The sequence below is a fragment of the Syngnathus floridae genome, chromosome 19, assembly GCF_059516105.1.
Source record: "Syngnathus floridae isolate MCC-2025c chromosome 19, RoL_Sflo_1.0, whole genome shotgun sequence".
Taxonomy (NCBI): Eukaryota; Metazoa; Chordata; class Actinopteri; order Syngnathiformes; family Syngnathidae; genus Syngnathus; species Syngnathus floridae.
The window spans coordinates 3,393,819-3,414,946 of record NC_142431.1 but is presented as its reverse complement, the minus strand read 5'-3'; the positions used below and the strand labels follow the sequence as shown (position 1 = coordinate 3,414,946).

Below are 21,128 nucleotides of genomic sequence, written 5' to 3'. Positions count from 1 at the left end.
TTGAGCTCGGTCAACAAGCCTTACTGCCCCCGTTATGAGAACATGATGAACTCCAGACACGAGTAACACAACCCACACACACATAGGGACAGCTTCACTGTACAGCCAATTAGCGCTCCTCAGAAACCACTCGCTCCACTTGTGTATGTTCTACCAACAGATGCGAGTGTTTGATGCTTAGAATGACAAAATTCCCTCGAAGAATCTAGAAGGCCGCAGTGTCTTAAGTCCACAGGTCTATTAAGTGAAGCTTTCTGCACTGGCTTTCTTAAAGTGCCAGTTTGTCCGTTTCTACCAAAGTTGCACACTGCAGGATGTGTGGAGGTATGTTTCAATATTAAGATCCACTTGAAGCATTCTAGAAAACAACAAACTAACCATGACATTTGTGTAAATGCTACTTGTTGACATTGTCTACAACATAGGTGTCAAACTCAAGGCCCGGGGGCCAGATACGGCCCGCTACATCATTTTATGTGGCCCGGGAAGACAAATTGTGTCATTACTAGAAGTGCAAATTGTCTTCACTATTAATAATATATATTTTTTTAATATTTGACCAGTTTTTACTCGTCTGATTTGAAAACGAGTTATTTGTCAGTTTGTTTTGTAGCTTTTATTGTATATAATATGAGGTGCTCATACATTTATTTGTATAATGGCCCTCCGTAAGAAGCTATGACTACAATGCGGCCCGTGAAAAAAAAGTTTGACAACAATCATCTTTATCCATTTTACATTTTGTTGTTTGTCCCCGCGACCCGCTGAGCAGTCGAAAATGGATGGATAGATTGTTTACGTTTTCAAATATTTGCCTCATGACTCCCCCACCCCCCCAAACGTCTATACGCCCCTGCCTATGCTACCCTGCTGGTATGCGCGTGCATGTTTCGAGTGTCACGCGGAGAGCAGGTGTGCACGCGCTACACTAAAAACACTCGATCAGGTGTCCGTGTGCGCCAGAGAGGATGAGATGAAAGCGCGCAGACTCCACCCGCCCACCCCCTTGCACGTCCCGCATCATCCCCGCATCCTCCCCACGCGCTCGCCGAGGTAGACGCGTAGATTTGTAGTGACAGCAGCGGGTGCCTCCGCCAGTCATCCCCCATAAAAGGTTGGGCGTGATCAAAGCCCCGCTGAGGCAGGGAGGCGGCCCGCCTTGTCGACGCGTGTCTGCGGTGTCTCGCAGGGTTGAGGTACTTTTTTTTTTTTTTTGAAGCTTTTAAAAACACAAAACCTCGCCTGTCTCTCTCCCCGCTATTTACATTTGAGCGGCGTTTTGCCTCGGCGGTAAAACATTGGTTTTATTCCCCGCGCCTGCAGCCGGTGACAGGCGCGGCTGCATAATCGACTCTGGAGTCGAGCGTGGCTTCAACTGCAAGAATTAAATCTTTAAATACATTTTAAACGCAAGTGTCTGACTGAAGTTATGTTAACAAGGCTCTTCCCAACCCGAGGTGTGTGTTGAGCAGGCTCCCAGGCGGGGTGGAATAAAAAAAAAAAAAATGTTGATATAAATGTAGCCATCCGAGGTGAATTAGATAAACACTTGAGCGGGTGAAGCTCAGCTTTACCCCTAAATAGCTTCTCTGTAAAGTCAACTTTTTTAAGTCACCTGCCGTATGTCGTTTAAACATCACCAGAAAGGAGTATCCATTTCCCCCACCTCATTAAAATCAAATAGTCAAGACGCAGACAGCTATATTCACTATCAATTAATTTTGCAGGGCTGCTGACATGCATGTTTAAAATTAAAAAAAAAAAAAAAAAGATACATTTCTTTGAGACACTATAACGTGTAGTTCTTTTTGGGCCAAACAAAAAAAAGCTGCAAATATATAAATTAAAATTTGTTTTCCTTGTATAAACAAATATAGTGCATTGAATATGAATGCATATTAATAATCAATTTCGTAATTATGCTGTGTAATAATTGTAATTGGATTTGCACAGCCCTACAACTAAACTCACTAAAATTAATTTGAAGCAATAGGGAAAAAAAATGCACATGTATTCTGTCATCACATCCTTTAATTTGGACAGTTTATAAGAAAAAAACAACATTCTCAAAAGTATAAACAGCATGATTTGAACTCCGTTGAAGGCCTTAACAACATCATGATTGATACATTTGGCTCAAAGTGCCGACATGATGCTTCTGCCATTCCCTAAAACTTAAAGGCAACATTCCACTGCTATAAATTAACAGCCGTTTTCCACAATGGCGCCCACACCGAGATTGACTCGTCAAGGCAAAGTGGTGCAAATATATACATTTGGGCTGTAACTAAATATGTGTGAGTGTGTTGATCTTGTGATGAGTCTGGTTAGTGATGGTAGTTTACATGCTTTACTGGGGGTAGGCTTCAATCACCATAGCGTGACCCTGAAAAACACGTGTCAGCAACAATTAAAAAAAAAAAAAAAAGTTTTTAAAAATGACTGCTAGCTATGACTCACCAGTCCTCCAGCAGCGCACGCTGCCACAAGTCCAAACTGTCCTCCTTCTTTCTGCAGCCTGTGTGCAACCGTGGTGACCAGTCTACAACCAGTGGCACCGAATGGATGGCCCAAGGACAGAGAGCCTCCCCAGTTGTTGAACTTCTCCATGGGAGGAGTACCCACCTTTAAGGTAAATCATATAGATCGAAGTTCGAAAAGGATTGACAGATTGAGAACAAAAAAAATCATTAACCTTTGTTTTTCTGCCCATGTACGTCTGGGCAAACCAATCCGAATCCATGGCCTTCAGATTTGCCATAATCTGACCCTGGAAAATCAAACCATAAAGCAAAACTGTGTTACAACGAATACCAAATAGAGAATATTGATTTCATCTGATACGAAGCAGAGCGAGGATGGTAATTATAACATTGCATCGATTCCTCTGTGATAACTTACCGCGAATGCCTCGTGGAATTCAAACACATCAATGTCATTCATGGTCAAGCCAGCACGTTCTAAGGCCTTGGGTGTAGCGTAAGTTGGCCTGAAAGGGTCAGTTAGAGGAGTTCATACTTAAAAATTGGATATGCAAATATTTATAAACAGTAAAAAAAAAAAAACATCCGCGCAAGGATCGACTCACCCCAGAAGTAGTTGATCTTTGGGGTCCTGAGACACGTAAACAAAATCTCTGTCATGAAGAATACGAAGAAGAATTAATCAAGTGTTAATTGGGATGAAATGATGCCATTGTGCAGTTACCTCAGGTAGGCTTTAGGCTTGTAGCCCATTGCCAGAGCTTTCTCTTCAGACATAATGAGGACAGCAGAGGCACCGTCAGTCTGAAAAAGTAGAAAGCCAGTTTTGGAAGAAAACTTGACGAGAACCAGAGGAGCTGGAAAGTTCCTTGTGTTGGGCTTACCAAAAAGGACGAGTTGGCGGCGGTGACAGTGCCGTGAGGTTTGACAAAGGCTGCTTTCAGTTTGGCCATCTGCTCCTTGGAGGATGGACGGATGCCGTTGTCCTTGGAAACAATATCACGGCCTAAAAAGACAAAGCGTCGTGTAGGAAAAATATGACGTGGTTGGAATATTCTTATATTCCAGAAGTGAGGTTTGTTATAAGATACACCCGTGTGATGAAATATTTACCGGGCACTTTAAAGGAGATGACATCCTGCAGCAGACCTGCATCTTGGGCTTTTTTGGCAAAAGTGTGAGATCTCAAAGCAAACTCATCCTGCTCCACTCTGGAGACTCCAAAAGCTGCAGCCAGGCGGTCGGCACTGTGCCCCATTGTTTCGGCAGTCGAGAACTCGGCGACAGCGGGCAGCTTCGGGCACAAAAGTAAAAGTGCGGCATTGTAATGGATGTGCTATCTCGTAGTTTTACAACTGATATTGAATTCTGAAAATTTTGGGTGAATTTCCTTTTTTGGTGCAACTCTATTTACAATCAAATACTGTGAACACATACTTCTGGTGAAAGGTGTGCCAGACGGATGCTTCCAATTAAACCGAGCCTCTGGCCGAGGGTCTTTGCCCTACTGAGCGACAACATGGTCTTCCTCATCTTGCGGCTGTGACGGATAGGAACGTCGGACATGAATTCCACTCCACCTGCCACGACCGCGTCACACTGCCCGGCAGCAATTAGGCCAACAGCTAGAAGGAGACAAAAAGTTAAGCAGGCAACTGAAAGAGATAACTATTTATTTGATTGAATTTCAGATTAAAGTCGGATTCTACAAACAAAACAAAGCAGTCGCTCTGACATACCCGAGGTCATGGCCTGATTGGAGGAGATACAAGCCATGGTGACTGTATGAGCGGGGATCTTCTCTGAGAAGCCTGCACCCAGCGCTGCCTGAGAACAAGGTGAAGCTCATCAGGAGCAGCTCTTTCTATATTGATGTATAAATGAGTGTTAATACCTCTCGTGCAACATTGCTTGTTTTAACCTCCTGAATGACTGTTCCATAAATGATGTAGTCCACAGCATCCTTGGGTAAGCCTGTTTTGTGCAGAAGACCTCTACAAAAAAAAAATAATAATTATCCCGGATAAAATGATTTTACGCCAAGGTAACTTACTGTAGAGCTGCTCTGGCCAAGTCGTGAGGCATCAGGTCAGCATAGCTGGAAACAAAGAAACATTAACGACTGAGATCACTTTTCGGACAAACTAAGAGTAATACTCACGTAGTTCCAGACATTAGGAAGGGAGTTCTCACTCCTTCCACCAGTACTATGTTCCTCACGCCAGGACGGGCTAGTGTCTTCTTGCTTTTTGTCTGAGCTGGAAAAAAGTGACAGTTAGCCTCATGCTTGTGTTTATTCAAACAGTTTAAGTCTGCACCTTGAGCGTTTAGTTGAGTCGTCATGCTAAGGGATCGTGCGGCTGAAACACAAAGTTATTATGATTTAAATACATATTGAAGAAAAATGGCTCAATAAAGACAAATCTGGAAATTTTGATGATGGTTTACCATACTGCACAGCCCACGAGGGGTTGACAGGGGAGCTCCGCATTGACTTCAAGAGCATGGAAGCCATAACGTTCTGCAAAGAAGAGTGCAGTAAAAGGCAATTATAGAACATCTTGCACAAAATAATGACAAGTTTTACAGGATAGCTGGGAACTACTACAGTGGATGAAATGAACATACACTGAATACTCTATAGTTGACATAGTGCTTATGACGTAGCAACATCGAGTTAGTTTTTGCCCTGCTATACCTGCAAAGCTCGAGTAGCCAGTAATTGAGCAAACACAAAAATAATTTAATTCAAATGCAGCGCACATTATATACGAGCATGACAACCCTTATGACATTTCATTGACGGTCACCCAGTTAGCCCAACCCGGTCCGACCTTTCACCTATATTTCTTAACTTGATCATGCAAAGACCAAAACAGGATTAGATTTATTGCAAAGTTGATTGTGCAAGTGTAAGTAGTTTAAGCAATGTCTTACAAACTAAATGATATAAATTGGGTCTGTATTATAGAGTGTAACGTTGAGAATGAGACGGTTAGCTTGCTGGCAGCGCTGCCTACCTTCATCGCCAGATTTTCTATTCGTTATTTCAACACATTTTTGTTTTATTACTGCAAGCTCAAAATATATGATGAATTAAATCATTTGAACGATGATAAAGATGAGATTTTACCTGTATAGTACTTCAAGTATATTCGCGTCCCTGTCAAAGGCTTTGCCGGGTGCAGTACAACTGGACTACAAATCCGATATCGGTCTTTCAGGACCCAAGTCTAAATTAGCTGGCCAAAATTATGCCAGAATGTGTTCCACGTTCGCAATGACAATATGAACCTTATATCCCTTTTCAGAATTTATAATATATATATAATATATATATATATATATTTGAAAGTAACAAATACATTTTTTGCCATGAAAATAGTAGTATTATTTTCATGACAGAGTATTTATAGCATGGCGATTTATCTTACAACTCACAGTCTCTACGTCACTCAACTGTGCAAAATGTGTTGCGCCCCCTTCAGTGCAAAAGTCGTACTTACAGTTTCCACTTTCAGTTAGACATGGCTGCGACTCTTGCCAGCTGTTTTTCCAGGTTTCCTTCCATAAAACGCATCATTTTGTCAGGTAAGTGACACAAAGAAATCTACTAGTTCAAACGCAGAGCATCCCTGAATTTCCGATGATGCTGTTTCTTAATTCTATGAGAGCCGGGGTGAACCCTCACCTCGATCAGAGCAACAATAATTAGACCTTCCGCATAGTGACGCTGTTGTAGTGGCTGATAAAATGCCTTTTACAAATGTACGTGTACAGTTTATTCTATATATGCTTTGATTTGACGATTTTTCCCACTAATGAAAATTATTTGAAATATTACATAAACATTCAACATTTAAAGTGGTTATTTGTGAATAAAAATGTTTCCCCTGTTCAGTATACAATTAAATTATTCTACGTGGATGATAATGTAATATTTGTGTAAAAAAATATTTTTTAGCCTAATAAAACACTTTACAAATACAAGCATTGCAATTGTACTGTAAAATGAAAGCATTGGTGCAAAAATATAATGAACAGTGTTAAACAATGACACAAAATGGGGGAAATGTAGAACCAAATTCATGTTTTGTCTCTTCTTTCATAGGTTATGCAAGACGATTAATCTCTGTGTCCTCATCGCTGGCAGGTAGCTATCAATTTTTTTTCCAATATTTTTGCTTTTGCCTTCTTTTGCTCCCTCTCAGTTGATTTGTGACGCTTACATACATGCTCATTGGACATAATTATACAAAAAGTGTCTCCATATATCTCCTTTGATTATTTTCTCCATCAAGCACGAACACACGTCAGCTACGAGCTCAAGGATGACGTTGCGGTTATCCGACTCAATGATCCAGCATCCAAGGTGAGCTTACAAATGAGACACACTCCACATGGATTGCAACTTGATTATGATTATTCACGATTATTATTTGTGCAGGTGAACACACTGTCTATGCAGATGCAGTCTGAGTTGACAGAAGTGATGAGTGAGATCTGGTCAAACGGAGCCGTGAAAAGCGCTGTCCTTATCTCCAGTAAGCCTGGTTGCTTTATTGCTGGAGCAGACATCAAGTAAGCTGCACTACACGTATTTAAATGTAAAGTTAATATTTGACAATTTACTCTATGTCTCCTTTTTGTCTCAGTATGATCCAAGCCTGTAAAACCAGTGAGGAGGTTACCCATCTCTCTGAAGAAGGTCAGAAGATGTTTGAGAAGATTGAAAAATCTCCCATCCCCATTGTTGCTGCTATCAATGGCTCGTGTTTAGGTGGAGGCCTTGAGGTACGTTTATCTTTAAAATAATCTGTTTAAGGTGAACCCTCAAAATCCAGATTTTTCTAACTTCTCTGTAGTTTGCTATATCCTGCCAGTATCGAATCGCTACCAAAAGTCGGAAAACAATACTGGGGACACCAGAGGTCATGCTCGGACTGCTGCCTGGAGCTGGTGGTACCCAGAGACTACCTCAAATGGTATACAAACTAAACGCTCATAAGATCTGCCTCATTGTTGGGTTAGTGGCGAGTGAATGTTAAGGTCAAGCCTCTCAAGGGGCATATTAGCTGTTAGAAATATTTGTGTGTGTGTGTAGGTGGGCCTCCCTGGAGCTTTTGACATGATGCTGACAGGCAGGAATATCCGTGCTGATAAAGCTAAGAAGATGGGCCTAGTGCACCAGCTTGTGGATCCTCTGGGTAAGTGCTCTGCATGACATTTTTTTTTTTTTAACTTCTACATTTTATTGGGCTTGCTGATTACACACAGCAACTTTCCATGAAGTATATTTATGAGTTGAGTTTATGACTCCAATTCCAAAAATCTGTTAATATTATAATTATGGAGTATGTCCAAACATATCAGGTCCTGGTGTGAAGCCAGCAGAGGAGAGAACAATTGACTACTTGGAGGAAGTAGCGGTAAGCGTGGCCAAAGGTATCGCCAATAAGACGGTTCCACTTTCAAAAAAGAAAAGTATCATGCAAAGTAAGTGACTTGATCGTCCAAATCTCATGAGAATATAATGTTTTTTAAATATCATTTAGCCAGATTGAATCGGCAAACTATTGAAAATACAGTGATCCCTCGCTACTTCGCGTTTCGTTTATCGCGGGTTCACTACATCGCGGATTTTTTTCCCAAATTAAAAAAACAATTTAAAAGTCAAAGTAAAACTTTTAAATTGAGGAAACGTGTGTTTAACCTTTAGGACAATGTAGTATTGCTCCAAATGTTCGTTTACAGTCCGTTTTCGCGTGTCAGCACGATCACGAATTAGCATCTTTCCGCTAACTCGTTAGCCTGCCCAGTACTTCTTGTTGGTGACCGTATTTCGCGGATTTCACTTATCGCAGGTGGTTTTTGGAACCAATTATCCGCGATAAACGAGGGATTACCGTATAGACATGATTCATTGTAGAGTGTCTATGGGTGAATACAAAAAAAGAAAATGGCCGCCATAGACATCAACTTTGTATGTGTGTGTAGAGCTACAGGACACAGTGATGGGTCTCGGCCCTGTGAAGAAAAAAATCTACAAGACTGTCAGTGAGAAGGTTCAGAAACAAACAAAAGGACTCTACCCCGCTCCAGTCAAAATCATTGAGGTAGGCAATGCAGAATGGAGCAGTTAAATTAAAACACCAATTTATGTTTGTGTGTGTGAATAAATAGTCGGTCAAAACCGGAGTGGAGCAGGGAAGAGAAGCAGGCTATCGGGCTGAGGCTAAGGTATGTTTATTGTCATTATTATTTCAAGTAGAATAAAGAGTAGGGAGAAGATAAATTGTTGAAATAAATCCAGGCAAGAGCGGAGACGATTGCGTCATGGGACGTCCCTGAGCAGTCTTAGGCCCATAACAGTCGGTCCTAAATATAAATGTATCAAAAAGGCAAGTTGTCTTTAATATAAAATGTCTGCCTCCCAGGGGAGCGAGATTCACAAAACTTCTTTCTGAAAGCAGACCATAAAGAACTTGAGAAAACTCTTCAGATCGTATTCTAAACTACTTTTTTGTTTTGACGTAGAACTTTGGTAAACTGGCTGTGACATCAGAGTCCAAAGCTTTGATCGGCCTATACCAGGGTCAAGTGATTTGTAAGAAGAACCGATTCGGGACCCCGGAGAAGGAAGTCAAGTAAGAGCGATTGGATATTAATCTGTTGATGGCATCTCGCTGACATCTTCTGTTTGCCAGGACTCTTGCAATCCTGGGTGCAGGATTAATGGGTGCAGGTGTTGCCCAGGTGTCCATAGACAAAGGTCTCAACACCTTACTGAAGGACACCACAGTTGAAGGCATCAGCAGAGGAGAAGATCAAGTCTACAAAGGGTACAAAATTCTTGCGCTAGGATAATCCGCAACAAGGACGGAGAGTCACCTCTATCGTCTCGTTAGTCTCAACGAGAAGGTGAAGAAGAAGACGCTGTCCTCTTTTGACCGCGACGCTACGCTGTCCAACCTCTCAGCCCAGCTGGACTTCACAGGCTTCTCGTCTGCCGACATGGTGATCGAGGCCGTGTTTGAGGATATCAACGTTAAACATAAAGTCCTCAAGGAGACAGAAGCAGTGCGTACATTCTGAGCACACCAATTCCATTTCTCCTTGCTATTTTTTTCTTCTTCTCTATCCATCTACAGGTGACCCCGCCTCACTGCGTGTTTGCCTCCAACACTTCAGCACTTCCTATTAAGGATATTGCTGCTGCAAGCAAACGCCCTGAAAAGGTCACAATACACTTACTGGCTTTTCTGTATTTTTATTTATTTTTTTTGAATATTTGATGATGTGATGCGCAGGTGATTGGCATGCACTACTTCTCACCAGTTGACAAAATGCAACTGCTGGAGATCATCACCACCGATAAAACATCCAAGGACACGTTGGCCTCAGCTGTGAGTGTGGGCCTCAAACAAGGCAAGATCGTCATTGTTGTCGGGGTAAGACAAATCAAGCGGTGTGTCAAAAGCATTTGTAAAATTTTTGATTTAACTATGTTTTTTTTTTTTACTGCTACTAACTATATACAGGATGGTCCTGGTTTTTACACCACTCGCTGCTTGGCTCCCATGCTAGCAGAAGCTGTCAGGGTGCTTCAGGTAACAAAAAAATTCCAATGTACCGTATTTTCCCCACTATAAGGCGCACCGGATTATAAAGCGCACCTTGAATGAATGGCCCATTTTAAAACTTTGTCCATATATAAGGCACACCGGATTATAAGGCGCACCTTCAATGAATGGCCTATTTTAAAACTTTGTCCATATATAAATACATATATTTGGACACACCTGCTGTAGTGGCTCAATATTGGTCCATATATAAGGCGCACCTGATTATAAGGCGGCTTTTGAGAAAATTTGAGGTTTTCAGGTGCGCCTTATAGTGCGGAAAATACGGTACACAAAGAGCATTTAATTAAATAGGCACTCATCAGTGACTTTTATTTTGATCTTAACACCAGGAGGGTGTGGGTCCAAAGAAGCTTGACAACTTGACTACCAGCTTTGGCTTTCCCGTCGGCACGGCAACACTCGCCGATGAAGTCGGCATTGACGTGGCAGCCCATGTGGCTGAGGTCTGCATGAGTCGTGTGGTTTAAGCCCAACATTGACCTTTGCTCTCCAGTAAATCCACACTTTGAAAAATCTTCTCATAATCATGTATTTGATTGTAGGATCTTGGCAAAGCTTTTGGTTCTCGCTTTGGAGGTGGAAATGTGGAGGTTCTTAAGACCATGGTGGAGCAAGGCTTCAAAGGTCACATTTATTTTATTTCGACCTTAAAAAGGATATGATAAATTTTTATGACATGTTATTGCATCATTTTTGTGTGCTTAAACTATTTTCTTCTGTAGGTCGTAAATCAGGAAAAGGTTGTTTCATCTACGGCAAAAGAAAAAACCACAAGCGCGTGAATTCCGACGCCGAGGCAATTCTCAAGAAATACAAACTCACTGCTCTTCCCGCCGTGTAAGGGGTGCTTGGTTTTTGACCAGGTCGTCGATCCCTCAGTCTCTAAAAGTCACCTTTGTTTGTTGCAGTTCTTCAGACTCCGACATCCAGTACCGGCTTGTGTCTCGCTTTGTGAACGAGGCCTTGTTGTGTCTTCAGGAGGGAATCCTGAAAAATCCAGTAGAGGGAGACATTGGCGCTGTGTTTGGACTTGGCTTTCCTCCTTATCTTGGTGGTAAGGCGCAAACACACATTTGCATCCTTACCCAAAAGAAATGACGAGTTGGAATATTTGAGTCCACACTGAACAGATATTTGATGCATTCAGGTCCATTCAGATTTGTGGATTCTTTCGGCGCAGCACGTCTTGTCAGCACCATGATGCGTTTTGAGGAAGTGTACGGAAACCAGTTCACACCGTGCCAACTCTTACTGGACCACGCTAAAGACTCCAGCAAGAAGTTCCATAATTGAACCCACCATTCATCGTCACAAAATCAGGTCAGCATCGATAAGTTCTGAAAATTATTGGTCATTTTTTGTTTGTTCTTTGGGAATATTCTTGCAAAGTCACAGTGAGACTTCTGAAATACTTTTTTAAGGTCAAAGTTAGCATAAATGTGACACTGGTGAGTTGAGGCAACAACATTTAGTTTCCAATGAGAATCCAGTACAAAAGTTCCAATAAACATTTTATTTTAATGTTAAAAGAATATTTATTATACTGCCATACATTCATGTTGTGGTGTATTACTTGAATATTTATTGTGATATTTAATTATTCGACTTTTTGATATGTCCATTTTGTGTCACTCTTGCTCCGTATTGACTAAAAATGAAATAGAAGAGCATTAAAGCCTTAATATTAATAATCATGTTTTTGTAGCAGCTCATAAGAACGAATTTAACAGTTTGTACCTTTGACTCTAATTAATAGGTTCTGAATTAAAAGACTTTTTGACTTGTACGTATTTGTACACTATTTCTACTCCCAATGGAACTGAACTGCGATTTTAATTACAATTTAGAAAAAAGAAGACGTGAATCTACTTAAATCTGTAACACAAAATCTAGCAGCCCAATAACCACATCATTATCTTTAATCTTAAAATAACACATTTGAGTGAGACAAAAGCATTCAATACATCATTGCATTTGCTGATGAAGTCAAATTGTGAACATACAGTATCATCAAGCATGATTTAATTTATGCACGGCTAAATTAAGCATTTCAAAGTGATCTGAGGTACATTTTAGAAACTATATTTTTTGAGGCAGTCAAAATTTGCACACTACAAACAGAACAACTCTGTGTTATCCAAAGAGGGAAAGAAAGATTTCTCTTATTATAAAAATGATCGCTGCAGTAAATCATTTTCAGTCTGGAATTTGGATTGGAAACAAATCTGCATGTGACAATGAGTCTGATGCTGAGTTGGTGGGAGAGGTTAAAGTTCAACTCTCACCTAGTCACCGTGGAAGGCACATTTAGGATTCATGGAAGTTGTGTTTGTGAGTTAGATCTTGGGTCTCCACCCTTGTATAAACTGGGTGATCTTAGTGACATGGAGTCGGCTCAGGTGAAAGTCATGTGACAGGATGTCCTCGGTCAGCTGAACCAAGAGGCTGCCGTCGATTCGCTCCCTCTGGAATACGGACACGGCGGCCTCCGACAGACCGATGAAGCGCAGACAGGCCGATACTTCCTCCAATGAAAGCGCAGACAAATCAGCGGGAGGACGCCAAGTCGAGTCGGCGGGTCCGGCCGAGCCTTCGTTCACCCCCGTGCTCGTCCCGCCCCCTTCCGCCCCTCTAGAGGATTCCGGACTGTCTGCCGGCTCAGGTGACGGGCAAGGTGACTGGCGGTTGAAAGGGTTCAAAGCACCAAAAGGTGCAAAACGACTTTGCGGGGGCGGAGCTCTCAGTCGAGGACCGGCGGTGAAGCAGTCCACCCACGGCTCGGCCCAGGCGGCTTGTGCCTTCTGAGGGTCGGTCGTAGTCTCGGCGGGGATGATGGAGACCGGCTCGGGATTGGGGGCGGGACAGTCAGCCCAGGAACATGGGTAACAGTAGAGGGAAGGATCTGGAGAGTGCGAGCAGCTGGAATCCAACAGAAAAAACTTACATAAGCACCAGTTGGTATGAATCAAAACAATATACGTGCTTAAGTGAAGGGTGACTACCTGTCCTGCAGTCCTGAGGAGTAGAAGGAAATATTAGGTCTGGGGGAGGTGGAGGTCTTGGCGAAACGTGGAGGGACAGGAGGGCTGGGGGCCGGGCTGGAGATGGATCCCAGTTTAGAGCCGCGAGGAGGGACTGGAGGAGCAATCAAGTAGCGACACTCCTCTCTCACCTAAAGTCACATACACAAAAAAAAAGCAAAGCTGGACTTCAGTGTGTGTAGTTGGTGACTGTCAGACTTTGGTGACCTTTGCACTTCCGGCAAAATTCTCAACTATGCTCTTACCACGCACATGCCTGCAACGTACACAGTTTGGCACAGTCAATTTTAAGGAATGAGGAACAGTGTGAGCCAAGCTATAATTCACACAGCAACTTGAGCTCCCACACATCTTTTCAATTTTGTTGTCAGCTATCATAGAAAGTGTGCAATTGAGAAGAGAAAAAAAAAAAGTCTTAATGGTAAACAAGGGACTCGCTGGATTGTAGTTTCCTAGAATAAATCCTACCTACAAGTAGTTAGTCTGCATTAAGATTATGGAAACAAAAACTAATTGAAAATACATCTTTAATTAAAAAAAACAAAAACTTACTATTAAGTAAAAATGTCCTTCGACTTTTCATCTTTGTCAATCAATATCCTACATGAGCTGTCAGGGTCTATTTTAATTTTATTTATTTTGGTATTGTACATCCTTACAGAAGGAGGGTCAAACAATCGTTTTAGAATTGAAGTTTGATTCACAATACTTTGTGACCTTTTTTAATTTTTGACTCAACAAACACCCCGTTAAAAACTAATACTAAAATGAAACAAAATGAACAAACTTGTTCTAAATACTAATTAAAACCAGCTAAATAATAAAAAAGGTGGAATAAAAATCACCTCTAATAAAAAGTCAGTATTTATTATTTATTTATCAGTATTTAAAACATTGTGGACATTTATGTGCTTTGAGTATATGGCAAGTGTTTGTCTGTGTAAATGAAATTTAAAAGTGCTAATAATTCACGAGCAGCATCCTCACTCTTATGAAGCGGATGCAAAAAGCAGCATGTGTGGGAGGGGAACTCACAGCATCAGATTTTGGAGGTACGGGCGGTGGAGCTGCCACAGTTGTCACCACGGTGCCCAAGGAGCCTTCCAGTGAGGCAGATGAATGGAAGGAAATGAGATTTGGTTCCTTTCCTAGGCCGTCTGTATTCTGATTGGTCCAAAGCTCCTCATAAGGTATCTCCTCAGTGGGCCTCATTTCAGCCTCCGTCCACTCAGGGGTCACATATTCTCTTTCCTCACCAGGTCCCTCCCCAATCTGTACCCCGAGAGAGTCCCCGCAGCGCTGCGATAGGCTGTCCGAGACCCCGCCCCCGTAGCCGCACATTGACAGCTGTTGCAGGGCGGGCGCCAACGAGTCCTGCGCCGACACACACGAGCGTCGCGGGCTCACACACTCCTCCGTCATACACTCCAACTCGGGACGGGTTTCCCTCACAGCTCGAGAGTAGGCGTCGGGGTCGAAGGCGTATCGTAAAAGTAGGCTCTCCAGGGCCGCCCTTTGCACCGAGGCCTCGGCCACGTTGAAGCGGGGCATGCAGCGTAGCAACAGGAAGTGGGAGGGCGACACTTCCTGTCGGCGAAGTACCATACAGAGCACCACCGTCTTGCTAACGATGTTGAGCAGCTTGAAGCGGTGACCTTCTCGTACCGCGTGGCGATCGTAGGGGTTTCGCGGCGGGCGCGACGGTACCGACACGTTGACGGGGAGGCGGACCCTCTCGATGATGCTGCGCACCGTATGCTCTCCGCCCAGCATCCCTTGCTCCAAAGGGGAGCGTGTGCAAAAGCGTCCACGGCAGGCAAAAGGCAAGCTGACGCTCTGATTGGTGCGATGGTTCATACAAACCAGGCAGGGAGTTTTACCTGTCCACAATCAAAAAGATGCAATTTCACCGGCGTGCACCAAAAACTGCTAAATGACGTGAAACTGAACCAATCAGGAAGCAGCTTGAAATTTATAGTCTCATTGTACTATTTGACTATGATTCTTTTGAAAAATCACACCCTTTGGAAGCAAAGTACCGTATTTTCCACACTATAAAGTGCAGCTAAAAACCTCCAATTTTCTCAAAAGCCGTCTTATAATCAGGTGCGCCTTATATATGGACCAATATTGAGCCACTACAGCAGGCGTGTCCAAAGTCCGGCCCGTGGGCCAAATGTATATATCTTATATATGGACAAAGTTTTAAAATGGGCCATTCATTGAAGGTGCGCCTTATAATCCGGTGCGCCTTATAGTGCGGAAAATACGGTATATGATCCTTCCTTACTTCGGGGAGTCTTTCCCAGTCGTCTCAACAGCGCACTCAGTCCTGTCTTTTCCTTCGTTGGCGTGGCACATAGAAGCTCGGCCTTCCCCATGAGTGATAGCTCATCTCCAGCCTGCAGAGTGAAGCTGTAGGGCTCACTGTCCTCGCTGAACTCCCCTGAAACCACCTGTGTGACAAATATAAATCAAAGCCGTTAAAAAACAAAATCAGAATGATATACCAATCCATATTTTGTAATATTCATAACTCTCTTGACACTGGGGAAAAAAATAAGGTTGTGTTTTCATAACCATGGGAGCCCCCCAAAAAAATCAGCAACCATATATCTTTTTCCAAAAGCCTGTTCTAGATCAACGAACACATTCAATTTTACGTATCTGAGTAAGGGTGTTTTTTTTTTTTTTTTTTTTTCCATTGCAATTGTTCCAACTTTACTCCGTAACCTTTTACAGCGTTGTAATTGTGCATGGGTATCAAATGTTTTGGTCAGTGAGTGCACATAATGTCGAAACTGTCTGCACATTCCGAAAGAGAAGCAACGAGGCATGAACCTTGACGCTGAAAGTGATTGTTTCCATGACAAAGACTCGGTCGGGGAACACTCCAGCAACTTCTTCCACACTTGAGAAATACTGGATGGGATCCCTGATGTCTCTGTCTTCATCCAACAATTTGAACTTTCCTGCAGAAGGACATGAGCAGAGAGCGAGATAAAGAGACACGAAGGTAAGAAATGTTCTTGTTCCTTTTGAATGCCAACATTCTTCCTCTTACAAAAACACATCTGCTGCACACACAGTTTTGGGAGCACAAAGACACCTCGGCGACCTCTGACCTGGCACCAGCGCTCGAGCCAATCAACAGTCTACAGGGTTGTCATGGCAACCGGTAAAGTACCCCCATTCTCACGCAGAGCAGAGACACATCACCATGGAGACACACACACACATGCACAACCCTCTGGCTTTCTTTCCTCTTCTTCATCCTGAAATCTTTGCAACTCAGAGATGGGAAGCAAACGAGGAACGTGGTTTGTTTTGGTTTGATCGCCGCTACATTTTAACATTTTAAGATTTCTTTCTGACTCTTTGATTGATGTAGAGGTTCATCTGAATGCTGTGTGGGTGTTGTATTGAAGAGATGTGATATTTTTTTTTTTTTGGTCTAAGAAGCAGAGCAGAATACCAAACTTGAACATCTTATTCAGCATCGAAACATCTTAGTCCTTCCTTCATTCACCCCCTAGTGCTTCCAAATTGAAAAAAATACACTAACGTCAAAACACGTGTATTCACAATGTAGGCTTTGTTTGGAAAAGGATTACAAAACATGAAGTCCCGCTAATCCATCTTCTCAACCGCAAAAAAAGCATTAAGAACCAGGAATGGCTGAGGCACCACTTACTTTCAGAGACCCATTCATGACATGGGAGCCATTCAGCTTTTCTGTCCTCTACACCTCAGTCATCACTTGAGAAGGAGGGAAGAGAGAGAGAGTAAAGGAGAGAGAGAGAGAGGAGCATCCTGTTGTCTAACCCTCGGGGGGAAACCTATATTGCACTCTTCCTAAGCATATTTGGACTTCCTGGATGAAGTCATCACAGACATGAGCTCATCAGGGTGGCTTGTGAATCAGCCAGTTACCTGCCATATTTGGAAGTCCATTCATCTAAAGTGTAATCTAGCTTTTCAGTGTTCCAAAGTTAACGACTCACATGAGCACAAGTTTGCAAAAGAAAAACAAGGTTCTTTCAATTTGTTTCAAATCAAATGCTACACATCCTTCACTTGACCTCCCAAAAATGTTCTCTCTTTCTTCCAAAAAGGAGTCAGGGAGGCGGGAGAGGTGTAAGGTGACATCAGTGCTCCATCAGTAGAGGAAGCAATGAAGAGGAGCTCCAGTTACACAGTGAATAATAAAACTGGTCCAACAATCGGAAGAATGGGATTGGAGATGAGCTTCGGTGAGGTCATACTGAGTAGACACATCCAGCATTACAGTCAATGAACTGGAGTGAGGGGGAACTACCAGTGTGGAGAAAAGTGACTGCATCCCTCAACCTTTCCATTGTAGTCTCTCATTGGACGAAAGAATTCGAAAATATCTCATTGATGTCAAAACCACTGGAACCAAAAGTCAGCATCTTCTCACCTTGGTACTGTAGAGGGATGTCAATCTTGGGCCCGATGACGTAATGACCTTCTTCTAGGCTATGAGCAGTCACTGTGGTCCACTGACGACAGGAATGGAGAAGAACCACATCCTCCTCTGACAAACCGTCCACACATTCACCTGAGGAACATAGAAAATAATAGATGGATTAGGGCCTAATCAGTAGGCTAAAAAAAAAAAAAAAAAAATCAGTTGCCTTCCATGTCCTCATGTTCTTTGCATCTTTTGAAATATAGACCCGCATGATGATCTTTGTGCTGCCTGGCTGCAGAAATAAGAAGTTCCGGTTGCGCAACCAACATTTCAGGAGCGCAACAACAAGGTGCGTAAATCGTACATTTCGATGGAGCGTGACACGCATGAGTTGCGCGCTTTTCTAAACAACGCTAAGCTGGAAATTTTCCCATCGTGGTCTTTAGTATTCAGCGCATCCACTGACACGATGCATCATTTGCATATGAAAAGAATTGAGCGGCACTTTAGCAGCACAACAGATACTTTGTGGCTTTTTCCGGACAGCTCTGGACCAGAACAAGTTGGGCAGAACACCCAAGCCGCTCGTTCCCAAAGTCAAGTCGCCTGATCTGCAGGCTACACATTGACTTTGGAAACAAGCAAAACATACAGATGAATTTCATACGTCTCCTTAAAAAGGCGCTTTAATATTAACTCGAAGAAGCAAAGAACGTTTACTTTGTCACGTCAAAGTAGTAAAAGTGAATGATGCGAGACGGAAATGGATTTTTGTGTATTTTTTTTAACTGTATGAAGTTCAATAGTTGTTTTGTATATTATAATAAATTAAAATGGGGAAAACCATGCAAACTACCGCCATATATGAAACTATTTTAAAAAAAATAATAATCTGAAGGTTGTTTTATTTTGTAGGTCTTTACCGGAGACAAGATTTACGCCAACATGCCATAATTAAAAAAAAAAAAACTTACATTTTAACTTTACACTTAACCTGCATAGTTTTTCCAAAGTCAACATCAGATATAGACAATTTAGCCGTTTAGTTGCAGAATCATATTTCTAATTGCAACACATTATAATAAAATAATCTGAAGTTCGTTTTATTTTGTAGGTCTTTACCGGAGACAAGAAAGATTTACGCTAACATGCCATAATAATAATTAAAAAAAATATTTTAACTTGACACTTAACCTGCATCGTTTTTCCAAAGTCAACATCATATATAGACAATTTAGTCGTTTAGTTGCAGAGTCGTATTTCTAATTGCAACATATTGTGTTGCTTTCTGTCACCTGAATTTCTTGCAGGAGTCAGGATTGATTGGCCGACGCAGTTGTCAAAAAGTCGCTACAAACTTAAAAGTGATGTTTCCAAGATCTTGCAGCACCTGCGTGGCTGTTAGATTCTCTTACCGTGAGCCAATCGGACCAGAGTGGGCAAACGGAACTTGCTGACCACCGCGTCCAAAGGCAGCGCAAGCGGGCTCCAGGAGATCTCCGACAAGCTCGCCGACAACTTCTCCATCCTCCCGGGTCATCACTGTGCCGGAGATGAGGAGGAGGGTGAAGATGGAGGCGGCGGTTGCTTGGATGAAGGTGAGGAGGATGGATGTGAAGGTGGTGGGGTCGTCGAAAAGAGTTTCGCCATGTTTGAATGAGGGAGAAAAGGAGCTGCGGAGCGAGAGATGAGGGAGGGCGCCAGAGATCTTTTCCCACCTCCCCCCCTCACATGCATACTCAACAAGCAGTGGTTTAAGTAGTAAAGCGCATGATTCGAATTCATTGTAATCTCTTTGGCTTGGGAAAAATATTATTCACACAGGTGTCAATAGTACTCACTTTAAGTATGAGTACAGATATTAGTAAACAAAAATATTGATAAATGCATTAGCAGGCACAACTCAATTACTTAAAGGGGAAGTCAACTCAAAAATGTTCATTACAATAATGTCTTCTATGCAGCCTCACTTGTCCAAACACAGTATTCTGATTAACATTATACTTGTGGAACTTTTTTTTTGCATCTCAATGTTTTTTTATGGAGCAGTTTGAAGCCCAAGTTATTTTGCCAAATAGGTTTGAGAGCTATTTTGGTCCTAACCATGGTCAGTAATTGGCATTCCAATATGATAGATCATTTTTAGTGTTTCTATGACTTACCAGTAGAGTGGAAAATATAATTCATGAAAACGAAACGTTTGTTGGTTCACTGACAAGTTTATTAGTTTCATATTAACAAGATGTCCAATGTGAATGGGTGCAACTTTACAGCGGGAGAAGGGGGGTGGCCTGAGGTGTTCAAAACTTAATGAGCAGGCTCTGCAAAAAGAAAAACTTGCTTTAGTAGTTAAAAGAAAATTGACTTGCATCAAAATAATTTAAACTTTTGTGACAGTGACATCTAGCGGACAATCAACGTTACTGCACACTACTTAACACTGGGGGAATAAACTGTTTTAAAGTTAATAATTTTAAAAACTAACAAAACAATTTTTAACGTGTATATTGCACCCACATGTCACTTGCCACAAAAAACACAATAAATTTTTTCAATAAATTACAAATTAGAAGCTACTGTACTTACTGTCCTTCACGGCTTTCTTGCCTAAAATAAAATGAAACAATTGTTAGACTCATGCCGGTAAGACTCAACATGCTCCATCACAGACACATTGATGACAAATGAACAGATTTATTACAGTTCTGAGGGTTTTGAGAAAACATTATATAAAGTCCTAATATATTGTTTGTAAAATTGCATTTGTATGTACTCCAGTCAACAAATGACAGAAACTTGCACAGTCAGCTAAAACGTTTTCCAGGCTCAGTTTGTGATGCTTATTTCTCTATCAGCAAAACCTGGACTCACCTCCATAGGAGACTTTGTAGTAGAGGTATGTCATGATGCCAACACCCACCCACATTTCTTGATAGGCCTTGGTGTAGTAAGGGCCCATTTTGGCCCACCAATTTGCAAACATGCGTCCAGCCATCTGCAGGAGGAAACAATAACAAAAAATTAAGCAAATTTAATAACCAAAGAGGAACATTTCAAATGCTTTATTGAATTTGATTAGGATTTTATCTAAAGATCTACTTTAGAAAGACGTCATGGAGAATCTGAGATTTAACATACATTACTTTGTTGCAAAACAATCTCACTGTTATACAGATGAGAAGCTAAACTAGCTTTAGGCTAACAAGACGAGCTAACTAAGCGCATTAATGGCTGTTGCACGCATTATCTAACGAGACTTTCACGTCATAGTAACTGTGAAGCACCAAAGAAATGAACGATTATTCGAATTACAATGTGCGTTTAGTACCTTTGTGTTTGTCACAGAGCAAAAGGAAGGTCAAGATAGCACAAGTGGCCAGACGTCAAAGTCGTGGTGGTAAAGCTTCTTCTACGCTAAATTACGGGGTTTACAGCTTGGGTTTGTATGCAGCGCGCCACCTAACGGCCAATTCATTAACTTGAACACTTGACAGCTATTTTGAATAACCTTTATTGAGCCATG

General features: G+C 42.0%; 4 protein-coding genes and 1 long non-coding RNA gene across 7 annotated transcripts; 2 read left to right on the top strand and 3 right to left on the bottom strand.

Annotated features, from left to right (window-relative positions):
* Positions 1 to 2,013: 2,013 nt before the first annotated feature.
* Positions 2,014 to 5,763, bottom strand: hadhb (hydroxyacyl-CoA dehydrogenase trifunctional multienzyme complex subunit beta). Its single transcript, XM_088361706.1, has 16 exons — positions 5,617 to 5,763; positions 4,932 to 5,004; positions 4,802 to 4,843; positions 4,645 to 4,741; positions 4,537 to 4,581; positions 4,378 to 4,477; positions 4,223 to 4,310; positions 3,921 to 4,108; positions 3,597 to 3,777; positions 3,368 to 3,489; positions 3,208 to 3,287; positions 3,089 to 3,136; positions 2,902 to 2,989; positions 2,696 to 2,770; positions 2,461 to 2,625; positions 2,014 to 2,386 (listed from the first exon to the last, which is right to left on the bottom strand). The coding sequence occupies exons 2-16, from the start codon at positions 4,996 to 4,998 to the stop codon at positions 2,351 to 2,353; spliced, it is 1,422 nt and encodes a 473-aa protein (XP_088217832.1). The 5' UTR covers positions 4,999 to 5,004; positions 5,617 to 5,763; the 3' UTR covers positions 2,014 to 2,350.
* A 199-nt stretch (positions 5,764 to 5,962) lies between these two features.
* On the top strand, positions 5,963 to 11,915 carry hadhaa (hydroxyacyl-CoA dehydrogenase trifunctional multienzyme complex subunit alpha a). The gene is made up of 21 exons (XM_088361704.1): positions 5,963 to 6,074; positions 6,595 to 6,636; positions 6,785 to 6,855; positions 6,931 to 7,064; positions 7,139 to 7,277; positions 7,349 to 7,468; positions 7,588 to 7,690; positions 7,857 to 7,979; positions 8,481 to 8,599; positions 8,667 to 8,723; positions 9,021 to 9,130; positions 9,191 to 9,325; positions 9,392 to 9,563; positions 9,635 to 9,721; positions 9,794 to 9,934; positions 10,025 to 10,093; positions 10,459 to 10,572; positions 10,672 to 10,753; positions 10,852 to 10,966; positions 11,038 to 11,183; positions 11,277 to 11,915. Exons 1-21 carry the CDS (start codon positions 6,011 to 6,013, stop codon positions 11,420 to 11,422), a joined length of 2,289 nt encoding a protein of 762 aa, XP_088217830.1. The 5' UTR covers positions 5,963 to 6,010; the 3' UTR covers positions 11,423 to 11,915.
* garem2 (GRB2 associated regulator of MAPK1 subtype 2) lies at positions 11,628 to 19,280 on the bottom strand. The gene is made up of 7 exons (XM_088361705.1): positions 19,021 to 19,280; positions 17,612 to 17,752; positions 16,012 to 16,142; positions 15,461 to 15,626; positions 14,206 to 15,050; positions 13,132 to 13,301; positions 11,628 to 13,048 (listed from the first exon to the last, which is right to left on the bottom strand). The coding sequence occupies exons 1-7, from the start codon at positions 19,130 to 19,132 to the stop codon at positions 12,466 to 12,468; spliced, it is 2,148 nt and encodes a 715-aa protein (XP_088217831.1). The 5' UTR covers positions 19,133 to 19,280; the 3' UTR covers positions 11,628 to 12,465.
* On the top strand, positions 15,876 to 20,054 carry LOC148381677 (uncharacterized). 2 transcript variants are annotated; one of them, XR_015854362.1, is made up of 4 exons: positions 15,876 to 16,186; positions 16,260 to 16,348; positions 17,869 to 17,954; positions 18,916 to 20,054. It is a non-coding gene; the product is annotated as an uncharacterized LOC148381677 (long non-coding RNA). The 2 variants fall into 2 exon arrangements; XR_015854363.1 differs by having other exon boundaries at positions 17,286 to 17,954.
* atp5mj (ATP synthase membrane subunit j) lies at positions 19,805 to 21,089 on the bottom strand. Of its 2 annotated transcripts, none has more exons than XM_088361707.1 (4): positions 20,934 to 21,089; positions 20,477 to 20,600; positions 20,192 to 20,212; positions 19,805 to 19,926 (listed from the first exon to the last, which is right to left on the bottom strand). In XM_088361707.1, exons 2-4 carry the CDS (start codon positions 20,598 to 20,600, stop codon positions 19,913 to 19,915), a joined length of 159 nt encoding a protein of 52 aa, XP_088217833.1. In that variant the 5' UTR covers positions 20,934 to 21,089; the 3' UTR covers positions 19,805 to 19,912. The 2 variants fall into 2 exon arrangements, with proteins under 2 accessions (XP_088217833.1, XP_088217834.1); XM_088361708.1 differs by lacking the exon at positions 20,934 to 21,089 and adding an exon at positions 20,744 to 20,900.
* Positions 21,090 to 21,128: the final 39 nt, after the last annotated feature.

Bases quoted from the DNA above. Each gene is read 5' to 3' on its own strand.
- hadhb (XM_088361706.1), bottom strand. From the start codon at position 4,998: ATGGCTTCCATGCTCTTGAAGTCAATGCGGAGCTCCCCTGTCAACCCC. The intron at 3,288-3,367 runs GTAAGCCCAACA...CTACTTTTTCAG, and splicing joins CCGCCAACTCGTCCTTTTTG to ACTGACGGTGCCTCTGCTGT. The intron at 2,990-3,088 runs GTGAGTCGATCC...TGACCCTTTCAG, and splicing joins AAAGATCAACTACTTCTGGG to GCCAACTTACGCTACACCCA.
- hadhaa (XM_088361704.1), top strand. From the start codon at position 6,011: ATGGCTGCGACTCTTGCCAGCTGTTTTTCCAGGTTTCCTTCCATAAAA. The intron at 7,278-7,348 runs GTACGTTTATCT...ACTTCTCTGTAG, and splicing joins GTTTAGGTGGAGGCCTTGAG to TTTGCTATATCCTGCCAGTA. The intron at 10,094-10,458 runs GTAACAAAAAAA...TCTTAACACCAG, and splicing joins AAGCTGTCAGGGTGCTTCAG to GAGGGTGTGGGTCCAAAGAA.
- garem2 (XM_088361705.1), bottom strand. From the start codon at position 19,132: ATGGAGAAGTTGTCGGCGAGCTTGTCGGAGATCTCCTGGAGCCCGCTT. The intron at 17,753-19,020 runs GTAAGAGAATCT...TATGTTCCTCAG, and splicing joins TCTGGTCCGATTGGCTCACG to GTGAATGTGTGGACGGTTTG. The intron at 13,049-13,131 runs GTAGTCACCCTT...GTTGGATTCCAG, and splicing joins TCCTCAGGACTGCAGGACAG to CTGCTCGCACTCTCCAGATC.
- atp5mj (XM_088361707.1), bottom strand. From the start codon at position 20,600: ATGGCTGGACGCATGTTTGCAAATTGGTGGGCCAAAATGGGCCCTTAC. The intron at 20,213-20,476 runs GTGAGTCCAGGT...ATTTTATTTTAG, and splicing joins CTACAAAGTCTCCTATGGAG to GCAAGAAAGCCGTGAAGGAC.